Below are 27,036 nucleotides of genomic sequence, written 5' to 3'. Positions count from 1 at the left end.
TAATATTAAAACATATTTATGTTGTTTAGCAAGAAAAAAATGAATAGTTGATAGTAATCTATGAAACATTTTTCTTTTAGCATTTTTATTATATAATAAAATCTATATACAGAATTAGTCAGAAAGGGTATGGATATGACATTCCTGTTAATGTTGAAATGTTACTGCATATATGTATAATATATAATATTCATCCTTATACTTTATAGTTACACTTTATACTTTTATTTACTTTTAAACCTGTTTGTAATTATAACATTTTTATTACATGGTGGATAATCAGAATAAGATTTTCACTACATTTCGTACTCTGTATGAATGTGTAATAAAATAAATAAAACAATAAAAAATCTATAAAAAACTATAAAAAACAAATAAAAATGTAATTTGATTCGATTTGTTGGTTGTAAAGCCACTCGAGCTTCATCCAACTCAGTGAAGTTTATTTTTGTATAATCGCACACAGGACATGGTGGGGTTTTTTTTTTAGGTTGGTAGCCGGTGTAGATCTGCATGGACTCTCTGTTGTGTGTGTGTGTGTGTGTGTGTTGTGTTTGCTGGTTCACAGCGGTATGTAGGTCAGGCTCATTAAAGCCGCAGTATGTTGATTTTCAGGTCTACAGGGACTGAGCTACAGGAGTTAAAGTTTAAGACTGGGCTGCATTATACAGCACACATTGAGTGCTTAAATTCTAAAAAAATACAGAATGCAGCAGCTTCTAGAGTCTGGGGAATAAGCTCCGATATCTAAAAACTGCAAGACGTCTCATCGTCCCTGTAAACCGAAGGCTCTGGTAAATAACATGCTCATGCCCTATTCATTAATCAACAAAGGCAGTAAATAGGACGAATGTCTTATTGAATCAGTCGTTGTCCCTTCAATAATAACTGTAATTTAAAGCATTAATTTATTTAAATGAAGAAGGGAAATGACAGATTAAGGATGTTTTGACATCTATACAGCTTATAAAGCTAATAAACCCTTAGTCGTATGTTAAGCAATGGAGATGCAGCTTCTCAGTCTTTTTATATTGGGTAATATGTTTAATAAGCAGCAGTGTGGAGTGTGTGATGCACTCGCCGTGTTTCTCGTAAGCTTGTGACAGAGTCCCAAATCCAGCCAGATTTCAGGACGTTCCTCTTTAGTCAAGGGCATGCTTACAGGTGATCTGGAAAAAAAAGAATATACAAAATAAAACGAACAATTTTGCAAACAAAAAATATAGTGTTTATTTTCCTGATATATGAGGCAACATTTGAGACCAAATAGTTTCAACATTTGATGTTTTTATTGCTAGTTTCTTCAGTCCAAATATCCACAACACATGGCATTTCATTTCATCTAGTTTTCCAAACCTATCGACACAGAAGTATTCTGTCATGTAGATGTCAGATTTTGTGTCGAAAAACAGTCATACAACACTCCCATGCTATTTTATTATAGCCAAAATCAACACCTCTGTCTTATTTCTCAATGTCTTCTAATATGCAGGTTCAGGAATATCTGATACGCTTCGAGAGTATTCCTGACATGCTGGAGCTGGATCACCTGACTGTCTCCGGAGACGTGACGTTTGGGAAGAACGTTTCTCTGAAGGTAAAGTGTACAAGGATTAGAACGTGTTCGTATCCTAGTTTTATTCTGATCACAGCTCACGGGTTGAAAAGGCTCTGAGGACACGTACAGCTAAAAACGTCACATAACCTAGCATAATGCAAAGAAGTGATCTGATGCCAAACTATATCTGTTCCAAAATATACGTGACGAAATCTTAACTTTCTCACTTTTAAAAAGTCAAGTAGGTTACACAGTAAAACAAAAGTGCAGTGAACTTGAAACCTAAACAGAGCAGTGATCGCGTGTGTGTTTTTTTTATTTGTGGGTGAGAATTTGGCTTGATATATTTAGGGGTTCCTACTGCACACATCACTGCTTTCACACTGTCCTCATACATGTCCTGCACCACCCTCACATACGTCTCTGACACACCTGACTTTCTCATACAATACCACAACCCCTCTTCACACTGTCATACGCTTTCTCTAAATCCACAAACACACAATGCAATTCCTCCTGACCTTCTCTATACATCTCCATCAACATTCTCAAAGCAAATAAGGCGTCTGTGGTGCTCTTACTCTGCATGAAACCATACTGTTGCTCACAGATGGTCACCTCTTCTCTCAGCCTGGCTTCCACTACTCTTTCCCATAACTTCATGGTGTGACTGATCAACTTTATTCCCCTGTAGTTACTGCAGGTCTGCACATCTCCCTCATGCTTAAAGATCAGTACCCGCACACTCCTTCTCCATTCCTCAGGCATCTTCTCACCTTCCAAAATCCTGTTAAACAATCTGGTTAAAAACTCCACTGCATCTCTCCTAAACATCTCCATGCTTCTACCTGTAGGTCATCTGCTCCTACCGACTTTTCACTCTTCATCCTCTTAATCGCTGCTCTCACTTCCTCCTTACTAATCCTATCCACTTCCTGCTTTACCAACTCCACATCATCCAACCTTCACTCTCTCTTTCATTTTCCTGCTCAAAATACTCCCTCCATCTTCTCAACACACTCTCCTCACTAGTCAACACATTTCCATCTTTATCCTTTATTGCTCTAACTTGCAGCATATCGTTCCCAGCTCGGTCCCTCTGCCTGGCCAATCGCTACAAAATTAATTTATAGGCACATTTCTGTAATGTTGCTTTTGGGACATTGTTAAAAGCGCTATCCAAAAATCTTATAAGGTTTTGTCTCTGTAAACTGTCTCTGTATTACATAAAGTTTATGTAATACCAAGTCTATGGTGATTAATTAATCCCAATAAATAAGTATATAAGTATAGTTATATGATATTTTGTGCATGAAACTTAGAATCAGTGAAAAACCCGAAAGGCAAGGAATATGATTTACGTTTCCTGAATTGGTGCTGATTTATTTTGATGTACTGTTTGACATAATTGTCGGTTAATGACAATCCCACAAAAGGTTCACTGTAACAATCGGTCATCTTCATAAAATCGTTATATATTGAAGCTGAGGCGCCATCTGAAGGCCTGAATAATGAATGATGGCATCTGCCTGCACTGAATTATTTCCCTTCCCTAGTCAGTGCCTTATTTCTGCCCCTTCCCTTTGACCCCACAGGGAACGGTGATCATCATAGCCAATCACGGGGACAGGATCGACATCCCAGCCGGCTCCATGCTGGAGAATAAAATCGTCTCCGGAAACCTGCGCATCCTGGACCACTGACGATCCCGTTCACATGATCACATGACCTCACCCACCTCACCTGCCTCCCTCCGCCTCATGAGAGACAGACACAGTGCCTCGGCTATGTCCTCTCATAGACTAGACTTATTTTTGTATCACTTTGCCTCTTTTAGAGTTTTATTGTTTCCGACATTCCAACATGTCAGTATCCGAATGTTGTCTTGTAACTGTACAGTATAAATACGTCGTAACACTTTTTGTCCACTGCTTTTGTTTTTCTACTCAGAGAGATCAGTATTTTCCCTTTGTGCACTACCCAATAGTGACATTGCAGACTGTCCCCGAATCCCACTCATGTAAAATATAAAAATATAATGTGAATGAGAAAAGCAATAAGCTTTCGATCACGGTGACTGGTTCCAGGAGCGGCACCGGGTTCTGGAACAAAATAAAGTGCAATATGGAACAAAACAGCGGTGTATGTGTGTTTTTGTTCACATTCACTCATGTTTAGATGTTTAGAACATGAGGAACATTCTTAGAGAGTCTCATGACAGTGTGATAGAATAAGATTGGGTGGTGGGGGTTGGGGGGGGGGATTCATTACACTAAAAAAAAAAAACAAAGCAAGCGTGAACGAAAGTAAGAAAAATTGTGAAAACTTCAAGAGCAAAAGTAGAAAAAGAAAAGCAGAAAGGGATGAGAGGGATAAGTTAAAACAAGTAACTGAAAAGAAAAACCAAAGCAAAGGAAAGAGAGATTAAAATTAGAAACCAAAATATAAAAAAATAAAATTCTGAAGTAATTGTGTGATACAATAAAAGCAGTTAAAGAAAGGAACGAGTAAAGCAAGAGAATGTACCTCGCTAAAGCCTGCTTAATGTAATGAAAGGAGGATGAGCAAGAGTAACAGATGAAGGAATGGAGAGAGATTGAGAGAAATCGGGCCTGAGAGTGATGGCATGAAGAAAGATCAAGCGACCGTGTGATAAAATAGAAATTAAATGAAGAAAAGAGAAATTGAGAGAAAGAAATAGGTCCTGTTTATAGATGATATAATAACAGGAGAAAGATTGTAGAAAGATTTAAAGAAGGAGAGCATAATCAGGTCATTAAAAAAGGAGAAAAAAAAAGCAAGAATGAAAGCATAGAACTTGCTAGAGGGCTGCCAAAGTGGAGAAAGAAGGGCAAGAGTGACGGCCTGAAAATACATCAAGGGACCGTGTGATAAAATGAGAAAAAAGAAGTGAGAGAAATACTGAGGTATTGTTTGAGATGATGCTAAAATGAGGCTGATTGTAGAAAGGAGAGAGAGAGAAAGTATGGGAGAGAGAAAGTAAGGAAAGGAATGAAAATACAGGAATATAAAAAGCGAGACAAAATGCTGAGAGTGTGATAGAGACTCAAAACAAGAAATAAGTAAAAAAAAAAAAAAAAAAAAGAGATTGAGGTTGATTTTAGTGAGTGCGAAAATGGGAAGAAAAAGCAAAAGAAGGAAACGGTAAAGACTTGTGCAACAAAAATGATATTTGGAAATATTTGAAAGACTAGTGAACAGAACGAAAGTCATACTGAGGTTTTGTAAAGGAGCAGTGTGATAAAATGAGACTGAAGGATAGAAGAAAAAAGATAAATTTTTGAAAAAGTGATTAGGAATGTCAAGAGAAAGAATTTGAGAAAGTGAAGGGAACATTTTTAAGATGAGCGTTTAGGAGACAATTAAGGAGTCTTAGAAAGACGTATTATCAGTGGATGTAGTGATGAAATGACGTGACTAAGAAGGATTGTTAAATAATAATTAGAAAGAATAATTAAGCAAAAGGATACGACTGAAGAACCATGAATGGAGTGATGAGGGAAAGAAGAAAAGACAGGAAAAAGTGAGAATGTCATGTAAGGAAGTAAGAATGAAGAGAAGGTGCTTACTGATGCACAGTGAGCTCAAGGACTAACACAATTCCTCAAGGTAGAAGCCTTTACTGCCTGCAGGCACACACACACACACACACACACACACACACACACACACACTCACAGCTCACTATTTCCCTGTACTGCACAATTACACTAACACTGAAATAATACCTGCTCATTTAAACAAAATGTTCCTTTACAATGATAAATCACCTTCTGTCTCAACACTTCTGCAAATAAACACGGCTCAGCATTCTATATACAGTCACTACTCCATACAGGGTCAGATCGCTTTTCTTAACATCTCCAAATGCCCAGGAACAGATCTGAGTCTCTTAGCTGAAGTGAAGGGAAAATACTATGCTACCACATCACAAGACGTTTGGGGAAGAACCACATATGAGTGGAAAAGTCAGGTGTCTCAATACTTTTGTTCATATAATGTATCTGTCTATCATTTATTAGATGACAACAAAAGTGTCTGACTGTAATTTAGGAGAATTACTACTAGCTTTGATCTTGCAAAGCACTGACACTGGAGACTCCTTCCATAAACGTTCATTCTTACAGAAAATCTTATCGTCAAACTAGTTAAGCATTTGTGTGTTTAAATAAGTGCATTGATGTAAAACTGCTGTCAAATAAACCTGTATAAATCATGAACCTATTCTGATTGAATGATGTGTGAAACGGATTGTGCATTTGAAATGTTCATTAGTCTTCTACTGCAGCTTTAAACCCGTTCTCCACTTTCGGTATTGCGTAACGTGGCATGAAATATTAAATACTTTAATGGCTTTCCGGCTGCCCTCTCACATAGATGCAATCTTAACACCACACACACACACACACACACACTCTCTCTCTCTCTGTCTCTCTCACACACACTTTACTATCAATCTAAAACAGCATGCAAAGTTATTAATATAAGCTACTTGATTGAAACATTTTACAGAGACAGGTTTGAGGTTTCACACATGGGGGTGGGGGTGGGGGCGTTAATCATCCTATTAGATTAACCAAATAATACCCCCCCCCCTTTTATTTTATAAAGAGGATCTTGTTACGAGTATCATGACTCTTCTCCTCCTTTTGCTGCACCTGTTGAAGCTGAAAGGCTTGTCATGACCTATTTATCTTCACACCTACTCAGATCTTTTTCTCTAAAATGACTGAGAAGAACAATCCACTCTGACGTTTACACGGTGAATAGAAAACTGTAGGAGGCCAGAAAAACATTTTATGTTACTCAATCCAAAGACATCTCACGCTTTGTACTAATAGTTTGGGGAAGAACTAAATATGGTTGGTGTGACGAATTCACAGCCATACCTGTAGCTTTCCTGGGAAAGAGATGGTAACAGGATGTACTAGGAGAAAAAGGCAAGCCCAGGCAAGGTGTACGTTTGTGGAAATCTTTGGAGATTTTTGCCATTCGTTGGATTTTTATATCTGCACTGTATTTTCTCTACTCTGCAATAAAAATGCATAAGAAATATTTTTTCACTGTATAAAGTATTTTTCAATACAAGTCGTATAATTAGGACTAAAACATGACAAACAGCTCCACTTTCACTAATTAAACTCAGACACTTTTTTGTGTTCATTGATAAATGAGAAAATCTCACCCAGGGTTAACACACTTACTCTGAGTGGCTTGATTCATTATGGTCTCAGGACTAATACAGCAGTCTGTTCATTCACCTGCTCGTCACACCAGAACCCTTTGGACGGTGCCACGTTTGGTGATTTGGCAGAAAGCCCAGTGCTGCATTACTGTATGAAAGACACAACATTATGCAAGTAACACAAAGACTTACACTTACACCCACAGCTCTCTTAATCCCTAAGCAAGATGGCACGAACAAACCCAATGTTAACTCCAGGAAAGAAATCGTCCTGTAGGGTTTATGCAAAATTGTAAAAGGTTGTTTCTAAAGTCTAAAAGCTTTAAATGACACTTCAGTACAAGTTTCTCTTAGTGACCACTTCTTTACTGTTTTCATCTGACCAAAAAAAAAAAAAATCTGATTATAATAAATATATATTTTTTAAAGAAAAAAAAAATCCAAGACGTCTCACACAACAGAATATAAATGTAACTTAATAATAAAAAAATGCATAATTTATTCATAAAAGTTACCTCAGACTATATTATATATATATATACATATACAGTACAGACCAAAAGTTTGGACACACCTTCTCATTCAAAGAGTTTTCTTTATTTTCATGACTATGAAAATTGTAGATTCACACTGAAGGCATCAAAACTATGAATTAACACGTGGAATTATATATGGAATTATATACATAACAAAAAAGTGTGAAACAACTGAAAAATGTCATATTCTAGGTTCTTCAAAGTAGCCACCTTTTGCTTTGATTACTGCTTTGCACACTCTTGGCATTCTCTTGTTGAGCTTCAAGAGGTAGTCACCTGAAATGGTCTTCCAACAGTCTTGAAGGAGTTCCCCGAGAGATGCTTGGCACTTGTTGGCCCTTTTGCCTTCACTCTGCGGTCCAGCTCACCCCTAAACCATCTCGATTGGGTTCAGGTCCGGTGACTGTGGAGGCCAGGTCATCTGGCGCAGCACCCCATCACTCTCCTTCTTGGTCAAATAGCCCTTGATGCCTTCAGTGTGACTCTACAATTTTCATAGTCATGAAAATAAAGAAAACTCTTTGAATGAGAAGGTGTGTCCAAACTTTTGGTCTGTACTGTATACACACACACACAAATTTACAGGATTAAACAAGAACAACCTGCTCAATGGCTTAAATGATGCCACCGTGTGGCCGTGCACACTCTTTTCCATTTATGGATGTGTCCCACAAAAGTCATCTTGAGAAGATAGGAAGAAGCAATGGATTATGGGTATTCTACATTCACAGGAAAACATGATCTGTCCATTATTCCACCATGTTAACGTTTTCTATTCTCCTTTATGACACAAAACTTCCAAAATAGTGAGCTATGAAGCGAAAACTGTGTAGACTTGGACCAGAGATGGTACACACTTGAAACTTGTGTGCAGAGGTTAAGCAGGAAAAAGCCTGTTTGCACTTTGAATAAAATATGTTTACTGGTATAACTCCATTAGGTCCCAAAACACTGCCACTATGTGGACACACATCCACACAACAACCTTGGAATGTGCTTCGAGTGGGAACTAAATGGAAGTTAAAATGGGGAAGGTAAAAACAGGGTCTTTTGAACCCAAGTATTCCTCATTGTCATGATAAAGGAGATTGAGGGTGCTATAACAAGTTGGGGTTACAAATATGTAAAGAGGATGTTACTAATATTCCACTACAAGTAGGATAACAGAGTGAATCCGACTTTTCCAGCCATATGCTTTTCTTCCCCAAACAGTTGAAGACACACAGTTGTATAAAATGTCCTTGGATTTGGTTAAATGAAATTTTCCCTTGACCTGACCAAGAAGACCCAAACCTGCTATAGTCCTCAACCCAATTGAAGACCTTTGAGATGAATTTGAATGCTTACCCAGGCACACCAGGCCTCCTCATCATTCATCAGTACCTGACTTTACTAACAACTTGGTGTCTGAATGGGCACAAATGTCCACAAAAACACTGCAAAATCTAGTGGAACATCTTCTCAGAAGAGTGGATTTTATTATAACTGCAAATAGGGACTACATGTGTAACGTGATCTTCCAAAAGCAGATACAAATCTTATGGTCAAGTGTCCACAAACTTTAAAACTTAAAATAATTGTATTAATTTAATGGGTTTTGTTATATGCTGAGGAAACAATGGCACCAAGTCACAGCTACACACAGATCATGCTTTGTACCGGACCAGAGTTGTTAAATTCTCAAATGTGATTGGCTGATTGAACGCAGCAATAAATGTGACTTTAAATGGGTAAAAATAGCATTGCTGAAATAATAATAATAATAATAATAATAATAATAATAATAATAATAATCTTCTTCTTCTGGCTGCTCCCAATAGGGGACTCCACAGCGGATCATCCGTCTCCAATTAATAATAATAATAATGATAATGATAATGATAATAATAATAATAATAATAATATAATGTCATGTGTTTTGAGAAAAAAATTTCCAGGGTTGAATATTGAATCCACATAAACTTGGGTTGCAACGCACCACTTATTATTTTTCTATAACATCATACCTCCCAAGTGTTTAATTCTTAGGATAATACCCCCAATTACAAACAAAAAATAAATAAAACCACCCACATTTTTTTATTTTTTTTTTATTATTGTTTCAAGTTGGTACAAAAGCCATCAGATCAGTAACCTTGTCAGCTTTCAAAGTGAATCACAGGAATTCCCTCAAAAACTATGCTCTTAATGACAAAGAACATGCACACACAAACAAACAAAGAAAAACAAATTGAGAAAAAACAAAATATGGTGGGGGAGCCCTTTCTGCACTAGAGAGTCAGTGAAGGAGGATAGAAATGAAAGATTAAGGATGGAGGTTCACATCAGTGAGATATCCTCAAGCCTTGTGTGTTAAGTGTTATGGTCAGTTTTAATCAGGATAGACCGATCTTATGATTGCTTGGTTATCACACACTGCTTCCAAAAGAGAGGGGGAAGTTCTCCCTGAGCTGAAGGAATTGGCAGGAGTCTGCACTCAGGATGGCAGGACAGAGACTGAGCAAAGGTTGGGTGAGGAGATGGAAAAATTAAGCATCTGGCATCAGCTATGCAACAGCTGGGAAGTCTCAGGAGGAATAGGATTCTCAGAGCTTATTACAGCACAAATATTTCCAATGTGATGATTCAAGTGTGGAGATTTGGGCCTCTGCGGAACATCTGTACGACATACCATGTTGAGTACGGTCAGCACATGGCAGCCAAAAGCACTGAGGTAGCTATTACATCAGCATTAATGTCAGTCTGCTTGAGAGGGAGTCTATCATGTTCTTTCAATGATGGACAACAGTCTAAACGCTTGGTCTGTTGTAGTGTGGTGTGATCTGGTCGAAGCTGGAAAAGGTTGGTGCTTTGTCGGGCTCGGCACGAAAGTTATGACTGATTTGGGATGATTGGAAATTGATTAGTTGTATGGCTGATATTGGGATGTTTATAAAAGTTGCTTCAAATGCATTTCAAGCTCTGCTGCCCAATTTCACACCAGATTTTTTCGCTTGCTCTCTCTATCTCACACACACACACACACACACACACACACACACCTGGACAATACGCTCGACATCACAGCTGTGTTTGTGTCTTAGGCAGTTGGACGTCCATGAAGACTAAAATTTACTTCGAAAATCCTTGGGCCAGGAGCACTTCCTTCTGCTCAGAGGTGACACTAATAAAGAACATGATGTGGTAATTGAGGATCCTGTTGCTCTTAGAAGAGATTAAAAACCAACAAACCAGTATTATAGTATCATTATCTATTAAAAAAGTAATGAATTGAACATTTAATGACTTTAACTAGTAGCCACTGTTTAACTATAATAAACTAGTTAAATGCAGAAATTGCTTAACAAGAATTAAGCAAATACTTGAACAATCACTTATTCAGCACCCAGATGTGCTGTTCCACTGGCTTTATCTCCTAGAGCTGCAGTAGCAGTTTGCCTGCACAGTTATGGAACAACATCTGCTGTGAGAAATTGTATATAACGTTTTTTAATGGAGTTTTTTTATCATGGTAAACTCGCATTGATTTGAAGTAGCAGGTGTTGACGAGTGAAAAGTAGGTCAGAGTATGTAGTACAGCGGCTAATAAAGCATCCGGATTTCCTTCATCTATGACCTGCATAGCAAAGATCACAATTAATGCATGTTTTCTGACTGGAACGGTCTCATATTTTAGCTCACTGCAGGCAGGGAAGTGAAATGCCATTAAGAATGTTTAATTATTTATCATTTTTTTTCTTGCTCCATAGTAAATAGTAATTGAAGTATGAAAGCAAAAGTAGCAGCACATCTAATTAATGACTAATGACTATCATGGCAGGATAAAATAATCATTCCGGTTCTCTTGAATAAATTAGGAAATTTGATCTGTCAATACAGGTATATTAATCGTCTTGTTAAACCAATGTTTAATTCTAAGGATTCATAAGAAGGGAATTCGTCTGGAAATTGAAAATTGTTTTTATTATTATATTGAATCAAGGCCCAATCACTCCTGATAAAATAGTAAAAAAAATGTTTCTTTATATCTACGAACGTTTCAATGAGTCCAGTTTTGGCTCGGTATGTGCCAGTATTTTGTTTTTTCCATAAAATGTGCTGCAGCATGTTAACGGAAAAAAAATTCTGATTGATTAACAGCCTGCTATTAAGCATGTAATGGACACAGCAGGTCTGGAAATTTAACCTGATCATTTTCCAATACAATAAGTAACATAAATAACTGAATCATGGGATTTGCTGAACTAGCACCTATGTACATATGACGTGTGTTTTAAAGTACTCTATAAACTCTTGTATAACAGAGTTACAGCTTGTATGGTTTCTCTCTGCTCCGGGCCAATCGCTGTCATCTCTCTAAAGTTACATTTCTGATAGAGACTGAAAGCAAAAGTCTATCTGTATAAGAACCATCCTTATACACTGTCAGTGTAAATGTAAAAACCTCTTCAAATTGAAACAAAATAAGGTACATAATAAGGTACCTGAATGCTGAATGAGCGCGTCTTTAACACATCTGCCTTTCAATCTGGCCCAGAAATGCTGCCTATTGAGCAGAACATAGCGGAAGTGCTATTCTGAAACGTCCAATTTGCTCCGAGCTGAAAAACTGGAGTCAAGTCTGTAAGATACTGTTGTAAGTCATTCACATACAGTAAGCAATCAGACAAACAGCAGAGTTGCTTAAAAGATCGTTAGGGCGTCTGGTTTCGGTCTGTGATTAAAGGGACCTGTATTTTAGTTGGGTTCTTTTTTTTTAAAACAGGCGTTCACACATATAGCTTCAGACTCACATGGGCAGGTTTCCCAAACACTACGGCCATTGACCCTTCTCATTTTGACACACCCTTAAATTATAGATCATTGCCATCTTCCTACAAATCCCATAAACTACATGTTCTCAATAGTGTAATCACTATTCAAACCACTAAACCTACAATTTAACACTTCTATTTTGAGCCCCTGATATCCGCCTTACATCCTGCATTGCTGTATGTCTGAAGCCATCGGACTATTGCTTTGAGGTGGAAGTGTTTCTCTCTCTCTCTCTCTCTCACACACACACACACACACACACACACACACACACACACACACACACACACACACTTGTGTTAGCTACATAAATACTCAGTGCACACACAGCCAAAGCTACACATAAGACAATGAAAAGAAGAAACATTAACAGTAAGAAAACAGAGCACATACACAGAGTGGAACATCAAAAAATTACACACCAATAATTTTACACTTGATTAACATCGATACTATGCATAAATAAAAATGGTACATTGTTTTAAGTTAGGCATATTTGATTTACATGAAAAAAACAAACAAAAGCAAAAAAAAACCAAAAAAAAAAAACAGAACATCTATAAAATCTAAATTCATTTTCTTTTTCTTGCAGCAGTGATGATGAAGAGTCGACTCGTAAGTGTTATGTTCGTGTTGTGGTGTGGTGTGAAGGATGATTATTGCATCACTAAAATTAAGTAATTTTTTTTCCATTAGCATATTAGCAAAGAAACACTGTAATATATTACTCAAACCGCCCCAGTTCACTCCCCCCCGAGGTCACCTGGGCACTTCCTGTGGCAGATCACACTTCCAATTGTATTCAAAAGCCCCTTTTTTACATTTCCTCAGTTTTTTTTTTTTTCACCTTTTCAGGTACTTTTTAGTTTCACTTGAAAATATAGATTTCTCTGTTTTCTTCAATTAAGAAAAAATCAATACAAAAAGGTCACTTAGAAAGCAGAGGAAATAAAAACAAAAACCACACATACTGCCCTGCTAAATTCTGCACCACGGCCAACAGTACAGTTGCCTAGCTTAGGAGAATCATCACAGGCGTGCTATTTTAACAGTATTCAGCACAGAAGTATGCGGTTTTGAAGAGGAATAGAGTGGTGTGGGATGTGAGAGCGTAGACGGCTCTCCGTGGCAGAAGGTCTAAAAAGGGTGAAGAGTCCAGAGCATAAAATGCTGTGTAACTTCACTAAAGGTCATTGAGGACAGTTATGAAAAAAGGACTGCATGGGATAGGTCATGAGGCCCTTGCTGGCTGGACAAAGGTCAGTCGACGGGGCCTTGGAAAATGAGCCGCACATGGTTGTGGCCGGTGCTGAGCTGCTGAGCGCAAAAGGGGCACGCAGCATGGAAAGTGTGTGTACCATGCGGAAGTGGAATTTGGCTCCAGAACGCAGCTGTCTTCTCTGAGCTCACGTGGCCGCACGGGCTGAAGGCATGAGTGGGCGGAGCTGCGTCGACATAAAGCCCTGCTTCGCAGCCCAGCCACAGCGGAACGTAGGGCCCACGGGCGCGGCACATGGGGCACTCGCGCTCGGTCACGCCCCCCGCCCCGCCCCGCTCTCCCCAGTCGTGGTAGCCGTGCACATGCCCGCACTGCAGGTACGCCCACGGCTGCTTCTCGGCCACAGCGCCCTGGCACCTCCGCATGCTCGGAAACGCCAGTGTGTTGAGGCCCACGGGACACTGTGGCCGTGCTGCATTCAGCTCCTGCCGCAGCGCTTCCAGGTGTTTCAGAGTGGGTGCACGCCGAAGGCCATCAGCAGTGCGCCACAGCAGCGTAGCACCACACAGGTCAATCAGCGCACCATCCGACAGCTCCTGCGTTTCACTCTCCACCTGTGAGAAGGAAGAATTCAGGAAAATCATCATTTTTATATGGACTGATATGTGTTATATGTGTACCTGGAGATAAAGTGGAACCTGGTATTTAAGTTAAGAAAAAAGATCATAATGTTTTTTTCTCCTACTTTTAACTAATGCAACCCACCCTGATGGGACACATATTCTCAAAGCATAAAAAATAAACAATTACATCCTAGTCGATTTGTCCTGTTCAACAAGCCATGTTATCACTTTACTAATCAGATAAAAGATATGCAATGATATGATATGCAGCCTTTTATAAGTAATCACAACACAACTTGTTTGTCTACACTTTAGAAATAAAAACATCCAGAGAAAAACAAACAAACAAAAAAAAACACTTGATCAAAGTATCATTTATAAATGAGCATCAGCAAAATTTGCCACCAGAGGGCAGTACACTCCAGCTCTCTGTATTTTGCTAAACCTCACACAGCAATATGAAGAGTTTCTGGAAGAGACTCTCATGTTCACACATCAGGGTTTATATAACAAAATGTATACACATGACTGTTTATTTTCCAGACAATCAAAACAAACACATCTAATTAAAAGAATTATTAGTGTTGATGGGTCAAGTGAGCACACGCACACGTTAAGACGGAAAAAACGCACACGTTAAGATGGTAAAAATCGTCTGTAGGCATGTGCGGCTTATGTGTATATTAATTTTGATGCTACACACGGGCACGCATCCAATTATTTTTGCTTGGGTGGCATTTTAATCCTAAAGCTATTTATTAAAATAAAGTCATAAATTACTGCACAAACACCAGCAATCTTCCCTCTCTCTCTCTCTCTCTCTCTCTCTCTCTCACACACACACACACACACACACACACACACACACACACACACACACACACAAAGTATGTGCTCTCACACACATATAGCACAAAATGTACCTAATCACATTAATAATTACCATTTAAATTTTCATTTTAGAATTTTAATTTTATTTAAATACACAAGATTAAAATGTGCAAAATGTGTAAACGTTTAAGCTGCAAATACTTTAATGAGAAGTCAGTGTTTCATTGTTAGTCCCTCTTTTCATAAGATAAATGCAAACATTATTAAATAAATAAATAAATAAATAAGCAGGGAAAACAAATTAATTTAAATATTCCATACTTCATGCCCAAGACGCGAAGGAACTTGATCATGTAACTCGATTTGAAAAATGTATATAAAATAACAGCTCAATTACACAACAGTCTCTGGAGATCCTCAGCCCAATAACTTCAAGCTCAGATGGCATGGCATTTAGTCAAAGTTTAGCCAGCGTCAGGCTTCTATTACAGCCAGGCCATTGTACTCAGATTCCACTGCACTGGGTCTCCATTAAAAGCACACACACACCATACACACACATAAACCACTGTGTCTTATACAAACCAGTTTAAACACTGGCCAGCATCTAACCCAGATTTAACTCAACGCCTGTGTAATGTTGCTTAAAATTTCAAGGCTTCCTGCAGAGGTGCTATCAAACAGCCATGAACCAACACTGGGCCTCTTATTAAAGACTTGTTTTGATCTCAACAGTTCATGAAGCTGAAAGGGTTTCTGTAGTCTAATTTGGTCTTTGGTTTTGACTAATGTGGCCAATGCCTGGCGCTCTTTATCACAGTCTGCCTAGAGCAACTTTCACAGCTTCTTAAGCAGAGGAACATAGTTGTGTTTTGGTGATTTCACCATCATTGATGTCTGTAAATAGAGAAATCATGGAGGGAACTCACCCTCATCTGTGTGACTAATTTCTCTTCTAGAAATGTACACTATACTATAGTAAAACTATTTCTGACTTAGATTAGAGTTAAATAGGGTTTAAAGTGTATTGTATCAAAACAATGAATGTTCAATGCTTCATTGTGGATCTTATACATGCAGGTCCATCTGAGAGGCTTCTTGCACTGATTGAAAACACTCCTGGTGACATTTTCACACAGTTCCAGATCTTCTCAGCAGTCTAGCAGAGATTGCAAAAGTACACACACCCTTTACTCAAGTAGAAGTGTTTTAAAATTTTAAAAAGTTCTGACTACACTTTTTCACTCAAGTTAAAGTAAAGAAGTTTGGGCTCTGACATGTACTTAAGTAAAACATAGCCATTACTGCTACCTGTTTTAGTGTCATGCTGGTAACTGGACCTCACCTCATATTAATATATTAATCCAAAATTATTTCTAATTTTGTTACCTAATGAATGTATCCATGCTGAACATCGACCATGTAGAACACAAGCAGAGAAAAGATGATGATGATCAGGTGATCAGGAAAGTATCAGTCATGTTTGCATCGCTGACTTTCTCAGTCTCATCCATGTTAACCCCAGACTTCTTGTTGCCTTTTGCCTACTCATTGTTACTTCATAAACTAGTCTTTATCTGTGGTGTGTAAGAGCCAGGAAATGATACACCAGTGGTAGATTCAAAAAAGCAAAGAAAAAGATTGATAGGCTAAAAAGGGCACGCAATGAGGAGAAAAAATATTGATCATGTCACCAAATAGATTAAAACTAAAGTAAGGAGCCTGGATTGAAAATGTAAGAAGTAAAGTAGTGATTCCAGAAACAATCTATTTAAGTAAGTAACAAAGTATTTGTACTTACCACCTCTGCAGTCTAGAAATAAGAACAGTGTAAAATGTCTTTTCTTGTTTTCAATGTCTTGACTTGATATTTAGTTTCAAATTGGGTTTGGGCGGCTGGGGGGTGGAGGGGGTCATCTGAACTCGAAGCTATGATATAATTCAGGATATCCCAAGCAGATTAGGAATAATTTGATGCATTCAGATTGAATAATAATTGGGCAATTCAGAATTTTCCTTCTGTGAATACCTGGTTGTAATGATTCAAGCATATAGTACATGCAGATTACCAGAAAGAATCAGTTTCTTTTTTCAGCCCTATAATTTATACATTGAGATCAAATATTGTTTTGGTATGATAAATCCATCAAGTTTTGGCTAATAGTTGCCATAAATTACAGGTAAACAGAATCTTTGGACTTCCTAAACATTGGATCGCGATTAGTTTTTTTACACTCAAGAATCTTCGGCTTAAACATTTTTTTTGAATAATTCTAAATGGCATGTTATAAAGCGGAAATTGAAAATGAAAACATATTCTGGATAATGTTTAACCTACTCACACATAAGACCGGAAAGTGTTTGCTGCAAGGCCAATAAGTGTGGTGTTATTCCAGCCGAAAAGCTGATTAATCTGTGTGATTAAAGATCTGTCTGTGTGTGTGTACCTTATTTCTTCTTTTACCACAAACTCTTTATCTGACCCAAATAAAACCAGTACTAAGAGTGTTTATATTCCTCCAGAAAGGCCTAAATGAAGAGATTTATCCTTCACAGCAACAGAAATAAAACAAACAGATGGACAGAGAGACAGATCGAGAAACATCCCAGACTGGTCCATTCTGTCTGACGCACTTAGCAGATCAGCTGCTGATCATCTTACGGAGTCATGTTACACAGATGAAGAGCTGTGCCGAGAAAAAGATACACACCATGTCCTGTGTGCATGGGTTACTACAGCAACAGCGTCCGGCAGTAACCCATGCTGGAGCAAGACAGACACGAGGACTGCTGACAAGCCAAAATGGGTGTGAGGTGAGAGCCAAAACACAAACTGTTAAACACTTCCACTCATCAGGCCAAATTTCCATTTGGTGCAGGATGCCAGTCAGGTCTTCTGATGAGTTCTACTCTGGGCTGGGGCATCCTGTTTTAACTCTATTGGCAAAATAACAATTTTTCCAAATTGACATTTCCAAGAAGACACAAGCAAGTGTCTAAGCACTCAAGAGACTGAAATGGGAGGATGTCAGGGTTAGAACCAAATTAGGAAATAAAAAGTGGGAGAAAGTTGTTTAATTCTTATCTTACCTCTATTATTATTTTTTTTTATATATATAATTCATTAGCTTGTGTAGGCTTAATATATTTTTGTCAGCAGATTAAAAAGCACTTTTTCCATGAGACAACTGTTTTTTTATGTTAGGTCATAATGATCTCTATTCTGAGATGACCAGATACTGTCAAAAATAAATAAACAGTAAATGGTTGATTGGATATTAAGGGTGAGGCGATTATTGATACTATTTGTGATTTGTATTTCCCCCTCACATTCTCCAGATAAGCGTTTATTAAATAAATAAATAAATTAATCAAATGCTTAGAAATACCTACTGAATTAAAAAGTTTTGAGACTAGTTTTGTAACATGCTAAAAGATGGCAGCACAAGGCTACAGGCACAGTCACAGGGGGCACTGACCTTCATAAGTCAATGTGATTTCTGACTGTGATTTCATCATGAACAGCAAGTTAGAACAAGTTTAAAAAAAAAAAAAAGCATCATGTCATGGAGTTCTCGCATGCGAGTTTCTCGCCAGAAACAACATGATCTCATTTCCGCACCCACCCTAGTCAATAGATTTGGATCCTATGGACTTCGCTCTTTTCCTGAAGATGAAGATCCAGCTTAAAGGTTGTGTTTTGACAACATTGTGGAAATCCAGTGCGAATCGCAGAAGGTGAACAGAAGCTTCGAACAGAAGACTTCCAAAACACATTCCAGAAGTGGCAGGAACGCTGGGAGTGTTGTATTGCTGTGCCTATTTTGAATGTGATAGTGTATAAAGATAAATAATGTACTTTCTTGTACTCTAAAGTCTCGAAACTTTTTGATACTACCTCGTATGAGTATTGATACCGGCTGAAAGGGTTTGGGCATCAGTACTGTAGAAGTGGTATTGTGCCATGCATTTGTGTAGTTTATTATTGCACACAGCTTAAATGTAGAGAAGCTAAACTTGTATCTAAACTAGGTGCAACCTTGACCAACCCTACTGGCACAGTGATTCTAAACACCCTTGCTGTCCTACATACTGATTTCAGACAATTCTCAGAACACAAACCAGACATGAGAATAGAACAGGAGGAATAAGGCCCAAACAGTACTCAGAAAATCTAAATAACAAAAATAAAATGTTATTTAATATGAGCACAGGGAGATTGAGCTCAAGCACGTTTTAAGATTCTTTTTTTTATGAAGCTGCTGCTGCTGTTGGAAACACTGGCATTTAAAACTTTTTGGGTTTGTATTGTTTTCTACATAATCTTAATTAAAGTTGGGTAACAGTAGGTGTTTCCCACCTAACAGCTAACGATAGACAGGGATATCTGAGCCCTAGGTGAGAATGTAGTCATCTGGGTGGTGCGTACATGCCAATGTGGTGTGTTTCTCTGTGTGTGTGTGTGTGTGTGTGTGTGTAACATAGCAGAGGATTTTGCAGTTTTATTAAGACAAGTTGTTTAACTGTAAGTCTGCTTGGATATGAAAGTATAATTTTTATATATGTTTCCACAGTGTTTTCTATAAATGACACACAGCCTGACATGGAGTGGCAGCCTGCTTTATACAATTTGCACTGAACTGTCAGTGCATGTGTGTAAAATCCTCACCATTTTGCCACGCTGCTGAGAGGATCGTGTTTCCCGGAGCGTGAAGACGTTACCGCACACTGAGATCTCCCTCCATACGCCAGGTTTGGAGTCCTCGGTGAAGCCATTACGTGGGTGCATCACCAATACACCGTTCGTCGTCAAGCCATCCATCTGTCCGTCTGATGTTCTCCATTTCGCTGCCTTTTCCTGGAAGAGGAGAAATTGAAAATTACAAATCTGAATCACACATGCTATTTTAGCTTTCAGGATACTTGGGCATTGTTCACACAGGCAGGCCAAATGTGGATTTCTGGGCTTGTACACGTGAATCAGGAAGCACATTAAAACCCACAGTAACGGGCAATAACAAACAAAGCATATGCCCTCTTCCTCTCTCACTCTCTCTCTCTCTTTCTCCCCCAAGAGACAGATGTCAAGAGGAACCAATACTATATGGCTACATAATAATCTCGCTCTAAAGGAGCAACATGTCATCAGACCCCTTTGGAAAAAGTCTCTAGCCTGGCCTCCTACTGTGTTTATGAGCGGGACCTACTGTTATTTCCTTATGTTTTATCAAGAGCCATAGTAGCAAGCAAAACTGGGTACAGCATTTTTTAAATCAGAACAGAACCCTATGTTGAGTAGGGCTGTGATAAAACCTTAAATGGTAACTATTTTGCTTTATATCAAAATCACAGTTCATTACCTTCTGTTCCTATCTTGGATACCAAATTTGTATTTATTTTTACATCCACAGCCTTTTCTATCATATTGCATATTATGTAAACAATAACACGTAACATACTAAGCTGGTAAACAAACTTAACATGTATATGATAATTGTTTATATTAGTATTCATTTTCCACCCTAAAATTCATCATGCAGACTAAGACATTTAAAATCTTGAGGGATTTTGTAAACATGAAAAGATTACTTTCTTATAACGGGTGGTTTTAAAACAACGGCACCCTGCTGTAAAAATGTTTCTTTTATTCTTTATAATTTGTCCGTCAGCCATTTAAAATTTTTCTGTTGTTTACAATCGCTTTGGAGAATAAGAAGTTGGCAATAGGTAGCACTGAAAAAGCACTAAAAACACTATATTTCGGTGTGAATGACCTGAAATGTATTAAACATGGTCGTTTCACATCTACCGTAATTTCCGGACTATTAAGCGCACCCGAATATGAGCCACACCCACTGAATTTTACAGAGATTTTTATTTTGAACATAAATAAGCCGCACCTGTCTATAAGCCTATAAGTGCCTACATTAAAATTAATGAACTTAACACAGGCTTTAATGAAAGACAGTGTCTGTTACACGGCTTGTATCTAAACAGTAGCTCACCAAGAAAGTCATTGTTCACTGTCTTCCTCCTTCCTTTCACAACTATTTCTCTCGAGAGATTTGGCATTGTCTTGCGTTTAAAAATCACCATCGGTGAAGCTTTTCCCCAATGCCGTGCAGCTCAGAACACAGGGGAAGTGTGTTTTTTCATGCCGGTTGTTTTCAGCGTGTCGAATGATTCGCATTTCCTGTAGACAGTCTGAGTGAGCGGCAGGTGAAACGTCAGAGGAACCTCATCCATATTTATGATGTGGTGCGGGCCGATTAAGTGGGAGTGCATCTGATTTAATATAAAGAATTTCATTGGTTAACCTGAACCCGTTCGGCAATTTCATTGGTCTGATGTTTTGGGGCTCAGTTTTTTTGGCATGAAGCTTGTGAAACCAGAAACCCCCCAGGAAAAATCCATAAATTAGCTGCTTCATTGTTTAAGAAAATACGGTAATTTAGGTGCCTTCTAGCGTGATAAATTTTGACCCTCGATCCTTTCCACTAACAGCTACATTTAGATTTAATGTTGTTTTACAGACTTAATGCAATATTTAATATAAAAATTGGTATAATGATCATTTAAGTTACTGGCTCAGAATTTCTCTAAGCTCTGCAGTTTATTTATATGGGTGAGAGGCTACAGTGCTGTGGTGTCCTTGACTAAGCCCATTATCCTAAAGATGTCCCAAATGCACACTTTCCATCACCACATTCCTCTGTTCCATCCAGGGCAAAATGAGAAAACTGTCACATCTGGTAAGTGAGGAACAACACACAGACCCTGAGCTCATTCCAGCTCTGACTCTATTAGAAAATACATGAAATTTTAAAGGGCCCAGGAGACACTTCCTTAAAACTACTTATCTAAATCAAGCTTAATGTATATGTTTAATGACAAAGGTTGCGTTTTTTTCAGTCAGCCTGTCAGTTTTAGCGTCTCCATACCCCAAGGAAGATGTTTTTGGACGAGTCGAATCCAGCGGCGTAGATGCGGGCTGTGTAGGGCGGGGTTCGCTGGCACATGATACGACAGGCGAAGCGTGAGATGGTGCTCTGTACTGTCTGAGTGTCCGAGTTACTCTGACTGCCGGGGATGGTGTCAGTCACCACAAAATCTATTGGACTTTCCGTGGAACGACCGATCTGAGGACACAAAAGACAGATATTTTGTTTCAGATTTTGTAGATAAAAATAAATCATATTATTTCTCTATAATGAAGGAATTGCACTTTACACCCTGCCCTTTGCTTACACCCTGTGTGTCCATGTGTATCCATGCGTATGTGTGTCCCTACAAATGACTTGCCTTGCTTGGCTTATCATCAACCCTAAGCAAACACTTCCACAGGTGCACATTATTCTCCACCTGGTTACACACACTCTTAATTACAGTTATAAAAAAAAAAACTAAAAAGGTAATGGAATCTGCCTGGATTAAAAAAGATGGAGGGACTGACTAAGAACACGCTGCTGTTCCTGAGTGTGTGCAAATTTAAACCAGATTAAGCAAACAAAGCATTCATCAGCACCTACATGTTATGTAAGGATAATATATGTAATTATATAATGTGTGTATGTGTACCTGGAACATGTCAGTATTGCTGTCATGATTGTACTCTACCACAACAGTCTGAGCTCGGGAAAGAGTGTAGGAGATACTGTGCTGGTCCTTGTTACTTATGGCCTGAAATCAGAGGAAGAAAGAGAGAGGGGCAAGATTAAAAGAGTAGCAGAAAAGCGGCGACAGAATGAGTGGGAGAGAGAAAGAAATGGGTAAAATAATCGTGATTGGGAGAAAGAAAGATAGGCAGAGCGAGTCAGAAGGAAAGAAGAAAGAGAAATAAGAGAAAACATTTTTTGAATTGGCTCTGTTTTACAGAGAATGAAGTATTTATAGATATACCGTATTTATTACTCTCTAAGTACAGAACACACACGGATAAAATATGCAGCTGAGGAAAGTAGCACCTACATCATTCTAAGCTTGCTCCAAATAATTCCACTATACCTGTGCTTCAAAATAAAGCAGGAGACAATTTACAGCAGTGTCTTTTTTTCTGGCTCGTTCACCTTGGGTTTATAGAAATAATGTAACCAAAAATATATTTCAACTACATTCACTCAGCCATGACATGTTTGCTATCAGAAGTTAACTTCTGCTACATGTATGGTATATACCAGGTATTGCAGCTTAGAAGTAATAAAGGCTTGACATATATAAAGCATGTTCATTAGACATGAACATGAACAGAGCAGCTTTATGCAGCTATTTCAATTCATCACATAGCAAATAACCTATTTAATAATTTATGTTCTAATATTGTTATTGTATAAAACAAACAATAAGGCATGCTTCTAACCTGCAAAACTATTATGCTTCCTTTACTTAATAGCTCTGGACCTCCAGTGTAAACTTAAAGGAGACAACCAGCACAACAAACACGTCTTCGCAAAGTTGGAGAACCTGCTATTATTTCCATTTAAGCAGGACTAACACTTCATCTAACTGCACCACATTTACTGATGACTTACAGATGAAACTATTTACAAAACAGCTTGCTTCTTTGAATCTGTGTGCTTTGCATTCACTATTCACATTTATTAACTTGGGGAAACAAGAACGTGCACACACACACATTTACATTTGCGGCATTTAGCAGATGCCTTTATCCAGAGCGACGCGCGCACACACACACACACACACACACAGACAGACACACACACACGGAGACACACACACACGCACACCCGTTGCCTGTTTGTTGCATGTGGTGCAGTTCTAAAGCTGAGACAGAGATGCACAGAAGTGGTTTACTAGCTCAATTGCATCCAGATGTGTGAGACAACAACGGTGCGAGAGAGCCTCCATCCAGTGATAGTGTGTGAGTTAACTGCTTTATTTACATGACGAGTGCATTAGGGCTGGCTGAACAAATCTAACCATGAATAATTTTAAAATGTACCTGGATTTAAAGTTTCTGGTCCTTAATTATCTATTGTAGATTTATTGCACAGCTCTCATGGTGCTAAATTGGGCTTATAATGCATTATATACTTTTTGCATCTCAGCTTTGTTACATCCTATATTCACATGGTGTTTCTCTACTTTCCCCTTGAGGATCTCCACAGGTGCTCAATAGGGTTCATGTCTGGAGACATACCTGGCCACTCCATTACCTTCACCATCACCTTCCTCAGCAAGACAGTTGTTATTTTTCTGGTGTGTTTAGGGTAGTTTTTGTAGAACAGCCGTTCAGCCCAGTTACTTAAGGGAGGGCATCAAGATCTGCTTCAGAATGTCACAGTAAATGTTGGAATCAATGTTTCCTTCAATTAAAGACCTGCACTACCGCGGGAATACCGCAGGACCCAACGCAAACGAGTGCGGTGCGGGACAAGATCTTATGGGTGAATGCGGATGCGGGGGGTAAAACACTCGTGTGTGCAGGTTGTGGGAGAATAAAATCATTTGCGGTACTCCCGCAAAATGGTCTTAAAAATATATTTAAAACAAATAATACATTACTAAATAATAAACTGCTTTGTATCTACCGCACAAAAGCAACAATGGCAACTAATATAAAATAAAACGATTTACAGGCACAAGGTTGGAAGCGAACTCTCTTGTGGTCATGTGCAGTAGACCACTATAGCACACCGAGGCTCTATTGCAGGCAAGAAAAAATACTTTTTTTTTGCAGGAGAAAATAACATATGTTTTTGCGGGACCTGAAAAATCAGCTCAGGTCTCTACCTTCACTGAACCGGCCACTGTACTGTAACTCAGTTTCAGGGTGTTACTGATCTTATAGCCTGGGCCATCTTTGTGGAGAGCAACAATTCTAATTCTCAAGTCTTTGCCATGAGGTGCCTTGAACATTCAGTGGTCTCTCTGAAAGTCTACTATGGCTTAATTTGTAGACTAGCTTACGAAGCTAACAACGAGCAGCGCAGAAAGTATGGGGTTCATGTGGATGAGACAGAGAGAGTCAGCGATGTAAACATGACATGATGTTCTATATGGTGGATGTTCAGCCTGAATACATTCACTGGGTAACAGATTTTGGAATTCTTTTCTATCAATATATTAATAAGATGTGAGGTCCAGTTAGCAGCGTGACACTAAAACAGGTAATGGCTACTTCTTACTTAAGTCAGAGCCCAAACTATTTTGAAATACTTCACTATATACGCAACAGTGTTGCTGCTAATGCTTCATTTGCTGAAAGCAACATTTTATTAAAGACTAATTAAGGTTTAGTTGCGTATATGAGGAACTTGTGTCTTTGGTATAGAGGCTGTGTGTGTGTGTGTGTGTGTACCTTGGCTGCTTGTGGTGTGCAGGCTATGTGGACAGTGCTGGGTTTGACTCCGTTTGCTTTTGGGCGCTTGAAGAGAGAAAAACGGCTCTTCCGCCTTCCACGGTCTCCATTTGGGAGAGAGCCATTGTACCTGTGCACGTAAGAAAACATACACACGCATGCAGACAGGCGCACGCGCACACACGCACACACACACACACACACACACACACACACACACACACACACACACACACGTAATGATTCAGGTGCAGTGCTAGGCACATCATAATTTTTCCTGCTGACATTTTGGGCATTAGTTTAAAACCTGAAGCATGGCCTTTGAAAAGCAGGGTTTGTCCCCTACCACCTCTCCTAAATGTAAAATCGATAAGAAATGAAAAATGAGATTATACAGGCCTTGACTACTGAGTATTGGCTAACAGTGTAATAAATCCATCCTAAGGGTGGGAGATTTACTGTTATGTCCTCTGCATTTATAAAGATCCCAGGACAGAGCAGAGAATGTGTAGTACGGACAAACACACTCCTCGCTCTTTAAAAACGGCTTGGTACACGTGTGGCCCATAAACACAAATCGCCAGAGCAATCATGCCTATTGTCTGCACAAAAAGCTCTAACTAAACAAAAAGTAAAGCTCTTAAACTGCAGAGTCGTTCCCGAGAGCTTTAGCCAACAAGCACATCTGTGTGTGAGAGTGTGTGAGGTCCTGGAATGAAAACGCCTTCAGCGCACATGGGGATAAACTACATCACTTCTTACGCTCTACTTGAATCTGTTTCTAGCTTGTTCAGTACTGGGCTTTTGATGGATGTTTTTGGAGACAAAATCAATACCTCCATTCAATGCACCGCTGAGCTAAATCAATCTGCCAGTGAAAAGACTCCAGAGTGTGAGAGCTCCTAAAGGGCCATGCAATAGCACATGCTCTTCTATGGATTTCGGAATCTGTACCAATCTTCATCAGGCATGGACTATGTTTCAGGTATTTGATACACTCCAGCTCACAACAGACGCAGTGTTTGTGTGTGGTATGCAGCACTTGCAAATATAATAGCAATGGTCTTATTCAGATGGTTTTCTGAGGTCATGGTTCTTAAAGACCATTATCAAATAATTCTTAAATAGTGCATTCAATTTAATGATTACATTGAACTTACAACCTTCTGATCAGAAGTCCTATGTTACCCTTACCCTAGCACTTAGCTACCACCTCCCTGGTATAATAATAACAAGTTATACTTTATTATCTAAACTAAAAAACAAACAAAAACCCTAACCCTAATAATTGGGGGTGTGCTGTATTAGGAAAATAATCAGAAATAGCATCTGATGCAGTTCACAGTAGCGCAGCGATACAATTACCATGCCAAAGTTCCTTCCTTTCCTCTGTATGTCCCTAAGTATTTATTCCTCTTATACCATAGCATTATATTTTGCATTAATTAATGCCGTATGTTCTTGCCGTAGGTCCTGATATATCTTACATTATAGCAGCTATGAACAGTCCTGAAAAATAACAATAATAAAAAAAAAACATATGATAAAAAATAGGTTATAAGGAAACTTTCCCGTGTCAGAAAACCTCAAAAGCTCCTATAAAGCGCTGAGACCTGAGACTAAATATATAACAAACTACTCCTTACAGAAGGCTTCAACAATTATGCAGCATGTTTTATAGTTCAGGTATTCTTATGTAAACAAACCCCTACTACTGAACTATCAGAGTTGCTACAACAGAAAATGCATCAACACAGAAATAAGAATTCAACATGGTACAAATGATTAAAATATGAGTACAATTTGAGGGAAACAAAGCATTATTTTGATAATTTGCACATACAGTCATGGCCAAAATTGTTGGCACCCCTGGAATTTTTCCAGAAAATCAAGTATTTCTTACAGAAAAGTATTGCATTAACACATGTTT

At 38.6% G+C, this 27,036-nt stretch overlaps 2 protein-coding genes and 1 long non-coding RNA gene across 8 annotated transcripts in view; 1 reads left to right on the top strand and 2 right to left on the bottom strand.

Moving 5' to 3' along the window:
- Positions 1–3,693, top strand: part of ugp2b (UDP-glucose pyrophosphorylase 2b) — a 33,163-nt gene extending 29,470 nt beyond the window's left edge. For all 3 annotated transcript variants that reach the window (XM_046855483.1, XM_046855484.1, XM_046855482.1), the window contains exons 9-10: positions 1,493–1,597; positions 3,154–3,693. In XM_046855483.1, the coding sequence (XP_046711439.1) occupies positions 1,493–1,597; positions 3,154–3,261 (213 nt within the window). In that variant the 3' untranslated portion in view covers positions 3,262–3,693. The remainder of the gene's footprint in view (positions 1–1,492; positions 1,598–3,153) is intronic.
- LOC124389906 lies at positions 260–6,914 on the bottom strand. Its single transcript, XR_006926656.1, has 3 exons — positions 6,784–6,914; positions 6,469–6,609; positions 260–1,169 (listed from the first exon to the last, which is right to left on the bottom strand). It is a non-coding gene; the product is annotated as an uncharacterized LOC124389906 (long non-coding RNA).
- A 2,467-nt stretch (positions 6,915–9,381) lies between these two features.
- The window catches only part of peli1b (pellino E3 ubiquitin protein ligase 1b), a 45,720-nt gene continuing 28,065 nt past the window's right edge, over positions 9,382–27,036 (bottom strand). For 3 of the 4 annotated variants that reach the window (XM_046855575.1, XM_046855574.1, XM_046855576.1), the window contains 5 exons: positions 25,107–25,236; positions 22,367–22,468; positions 21,730–21,927; positions 19,458–19,646; positions 11,243–13,948 (listed from right to left, as the gene is read on the bottom strand). In XM_046855575.1, the coding sequence (XP_046711531.1) occupies positions 13,376–13,948; positions 19,458–19,646; positions 21,730–21,927; positions 22,367–22,468; positions 25,107–25,236 (1,192 nt within the window). In that variant the 3' untranslated portion in view covers positions 11,243–13,375. Of the gene's footprint in view, positions 10,342–11,242; positions 13,949–19,457; positions 19,647–21,729; positions 21,928–22,366; positions 22,469–25,106; positions 25,237–27,036 lie in introns of those variants that run through there. The other variant, XR_006926667.1, reaches the window with a different exon arrangement.

This window comes from Silurus meridionalis, chromosome 8 (assembly GCF_014805685.1).
Source record: "Silurus meridionalis isolate SWU-2019-XX chromosome 8, ASM1480568v1, whole genome shotgun sequence".
NCBI lineage: Eukaryota > Metazoa > Chordata > Actinopteri > Siluriformes > Siluridae > Silurus > Silurus meridionalis.
Note: the sequence above shows the minus strand (reverse complement) of the source record. Positions and strands in the feature narration are given on the sequence as shown.